This window comes from Dipodomys ordii, unplaced genomic scaffold (assembly GCF_000151885.1).
Source record: "Dipodomys ordii isolate 6190 unplaced genomic scaffold, Dord_2.0 Scaffold159, whole genome shotgun sequence".
In the NCBI taxonomy this organism is placed as follows: domain Eukaryota; kingdom Metazoa; phylum Chordata; class Mammalia; order Rodentia; family Heteromyidae; genus Dipodomys; species Dipodomys ordii.
This window is the reverse complement of record NW_012267375.1, coordinates 1363166-1367415: the sequence shown is the minus strand read 5'-3', so window position 1 is coordinate 1367415 and position 4250 is coordinate 1363166. Positions and strand designations below refer to the sequence as shown.

Genomic DNA, 4250 nt, shown 5'->3' with positions numbered 1-4250 from the left:
AAAAAAAAAAAAAAAAAAAAGTGGTACCTGAGGCTTGAGGAATAAGGAGCTCAGACTTAAGGAACAGAAGGCTAAATGGAATTGCATCAGCACAAGTGGCCACAGCTGCTAGGCCCTGGCAACTTGGGCATCCACCACCCTTCAAGAGTCAGATAGCACCTGTCCCAAAGCAGCTCCCAGAATCTGCCTGGCAGTAAACACCAGCAGGAATGCCTACTGAGAACAACACTTGGGTGGCACTCACTGTGTCTGCAAGTAGACACTGAGCACCCTTGGTACGTCACCCGACATGTGACTGAAAAACCAGGCCCGACAAGTTAGGGTTAGAATATAGTCATACAACTGATGGTGAGTCAGTACACTCACAGACTAAACCAAGATGCTTTCAATACATCATCTCCATCCTAAAACAATACACATCAATCTTCAAGATACAAAACAAAGTAGACTTTTTTGTGAATGGTGTAACTATTACATTATAGTTTGGGGCTTAAAAAATTAGAAACAAGATGACTACAGCTATGGGTGTTGCTCAGAGGCAGAGGGCTTCCTAGCATGAGCTAGGACCTGGATTCCACACTTAGCATGATCAAAAAAAAAAAAATTAAGATGTGGCTCAAGTGGTAGAGTGCTCGCCTAATAAACACAAGGATCTGAATTTCCCACACAATATTCCTCACCATTCAGTTCCTCTCTGTTGATTCTCACAGACTCGAGCTGGGACCACAGATGCCTAATTTCTTCTTGTGATTGGGCCTTCAGGTTTTCGTAGGATGCCTGAAGATTCTCTAACTGTGGAAGAACAAAGTGTCTACATGAGAGTCTAAGATGAAGGCAGGGCAGTGCTTTCATGGCTCTATGCTACTGCTTCTATTTCTCTGGAACACCTCAGGGCCTTGCATCTGACAAGCAGGAATAGAGCATATGTAGGTTAAGAGATCAGATATCAAGCCTGAGGCTCAGAAAAAAGAAACAACCATCAGAAGGAAGGAACATAAACAGCTTGATGCTTAAGAGGCCAAGGTCAGAGCCAGTGAGCTCAATGGCATACACAAGCCTTCCCAAGCACTTAGGAGGCTGAGACAGGAGATCATTCCAGCCTAGGAATTTGGGACTGCCTAGGTGACATAGTTAAGACCCCCATCTCAGAAAGTAGGGCTTGGAAGGTGGTTCAGTGGTAGAGTGCTTGCCTTGCATGCATGAGGCCCTGCGTTCGATTCTTCAGCACCACATAAACAGAAAAAAAACAGAAGTGGTGCTATGGCTCAAGTGGTAGAACTCTAACCTTGAGCTGAAGAGCTGAGGGACAGACCCAGGCCCAGAGTTCAATCCCCACAACCAAAAAAAAAAAAAAAGAAAAGAAAAAAGTAAGCTGGGCACCAGTGGTTCACACCTATAGTCCTAGCTACTCAGGAAACTAAGATCTGAGGATCACACTTTGAATCCAGGCCGGGCAGGAAAGTCTATGAGACTCTTATTTCCAATTAACCACCAAAAAGACAGCAGTGGGGCTTTGATTCAAGTGGTAAAGCACCAGTACCCTTGAGCAATAATGCTAGAGGAGAGTGCCCTGGCCTGATTTCAGGCCCTAGACCCAGCACACACAAAAAGAAAAAGGTAATAGTAACTTCTGGGTTTGTTCACAATGCAACTTGAACTAGAACATGACCACGGAGCAGCCTGGTTGAGTGTTTGCTGGTGTCAGTCACAGCTGTGCCATTCTCCTGAAGCAAGCTATGCTATGGGCAGTGACATCTGAGTGGGCCCACACAGAGCAGAGCGTGGTCACAGTAACAAATCGCTAATGGATCCACAGCAAGCTTAGTGATTCTAGTTGACATTAATGTTGAACTGCCTCAAAGCAGCAGGGGTCCACAGAACTTATAACTCTCAAAGTAAGGGGGCTCCTCTTTTATATGTTCTTACGTTTAATAAAAAGCATGTTCTGAGTGTAGAAGCTCTCGCCTATAATCCTAGCTACCCAGAGGCTGAGATCTGAGGATTGAGGTTTACAGACAAATCAACAAGACTCTTATCTCCACTTAACCAGAAAAATGCTAGAAATTCTAGAGGCATGGCTCAAGTAGTAGAGCACCAGTCATAAATGAAAAAGAGTGCCAGGCCCTGTGTCCCAAGCCTCCAACCTGGTGCACATGTATACATACATGTGCATGCACATGCATGCATGCACACACACACGTGCTCACACACACACAGAGGCAGCAGGTTCTCTTATACTTTATACTACACACTACTACTACTCCATCCTGTCATCTAGAGTCAACATCTAGGGCCAGTCTTGGAGGTTCACATCTATGATCTCAGCTACTCCAGACAAAATAAAAATCTCAATTCAAGGCCAGCCTTGGGGGACGAAGAGTTATCAATGCCCTCCCTCACTCCCTCAAAAAAATACCTTGGGGGCTGGGAAGGTGGCTCAGTGGTAGAGCGCTTGCCTTGCATGCCAGAGGCCCTGGGTTCTATTCCTAAGCACCACATAAGCAAAAAGAAAAAAGCCAGAAGTGGCACTGTGGCTCAAGAGGTAGAGTGCTAGCCTTGAGATGAAGAGCTGAGGGACAGTGCCCAGGCCCAGAGTTCAGGCTCCACAACTGGACCTAAAAAAAAAAAAACCTTGGTAAGGTAGCATGTGTATTCCAGTTACCCAAAAAGCAGAAATATACTGGGCATCAGTGGCTCACGCCTGTAATCCTAGCTACTCAGGAGGCTGAGATCTGAGGATCACGGTTCAAAGCCAGCCTGAGTAGAAAAGACCCCATGAGACTCTTATCTCCAATTAACCACTCCAAAACCAGAGGTGACACTGTGGCTAATTAATCTCCAACTAACCACTTAAAAACCAAAGATGACACTGTAGCTCAAGTGGTAGAGTGCTACCTTGAGCACAAAGAGGCTCAGGGATAGCACAGGTGCCTAAGCCCCACAACCAACAACAACAACAAAAGGCAGAAATAGGAGGATGTTGGTCTAAAGCTGGCTTTAGAGCAAAAGCATGAGACCTTACCTAAAACAAACAAACAAAAACTAAAGCAGGCTAGGCATAGTAGCTGTGTGGTAATCCCAGCTACTTGGGGGGCAACAACCAGAAAGAGGAGTTTGAGGCCAATCCAGTCAAAATGTTAGTGAGACTCTATCTCAACAAGTAAGCTGGGCTATGATTCCAGATAGATGGAAGCCACAGGGAAGAGGACTATGGTTCAAGACTGGCCCTAGGCAAAAACTCCAGATCCCATCCAAAAAATAACTAAAACAAAAAAGGTCCCCGACAAAAAAAGGTCTAGGATGTGGCTGGCTCAAATGGTAGAGTGCTTGCCTGATAAACACAAGGCCCTGTGTTCAAACCCCAAAACTGTGCCTCCTGAAAAAAAAAATCTACAAGAGAACACCTTGACAAGCTGGGCCCTGTCATGGGACTCTCAAATTTTAGACACTGAAGACCACACAATGATGTCACCAGGACCAAGGTGGAGGAGGTGGAGCTTGGGTCAGACTAATAACACCCTCCTATGACACCTCCTATAACATCTGTGCACAGCTTGGGCCCTCCAGGACCAGCTAGTGGCTGCCCAAGCAGGACCCTGGGCAGGCACTTTCCAGCAAGCTCTGCCTCTGCAAACTTATCAACATGTTATGGAAAGGGGGAGGAACAAACCACTGTACGAGTGTTATCCATAGAGGGGTTAGTCCTCCTTCTTCCCACAAATCCCTGCTCGGCTCAGTGCTCCTCATCAAGCAAGGACTTGTCCTTGTGACTGTCAGTGGGGAGGTTTCAGTGCAGGGTCAGAGCCTGGCCAGGAGGGAGGGGCCAACAGACACACATGCTTCACTGTCTCTCTTCTCACAGCCTCATGGTAACTGGAAAATATGAAGCATCACAGCCTCTCTGGGATCTGGCCCAACCTACTTTTAGGAGCTGGCACAGAGTTGTTCTCAGCTCCCTCAGTAAGAGCCTGATGGAAGGGTCTAAGGTCACAGAGGATGTGAAATACCACAGCTTGGCCTCTGCACAAGAGGCCACAGACCCCAGCGCCCCAGGGTACCCAGCAGGTCTCCCAGGCCCCAGGACTGGACACTTGGGCTTCTCAGGCCTCAGGCATGTAATTCCAACTTGTCTTATTCTGTTTTCTTCTTTCAGATTTCTTTTTTGGGGGGACCTGGGCGCTGTCCCTCAGCTCTTCAGCTCAAGGCTAGCACTCTACCACTTGAGCCACAGCACCACTTCCGGCTTTTTT

General features: G+C 47.0%; 1 protein-coding gene across 1 annotated transcript in view; it reads right to left on the bottom strand.

The window, feature by feature from the left end:
• The window catches only part of Pcnt (pericentrin), a 134675-nt gene that overhangs the window by 90048 nt on the left and 40377 nt on the right, over window positions 1–4250 (bottom strand). The window contains exon 8 of the mRNA XM_013032905.1: window positions 667–792. Coding sequence (XP_012888359.1) covers window positions 667–792 — 126 coding nt within the window. The remainder of the gene's footprint in view (window positions 1–666; window positions 793–4250) is intronic.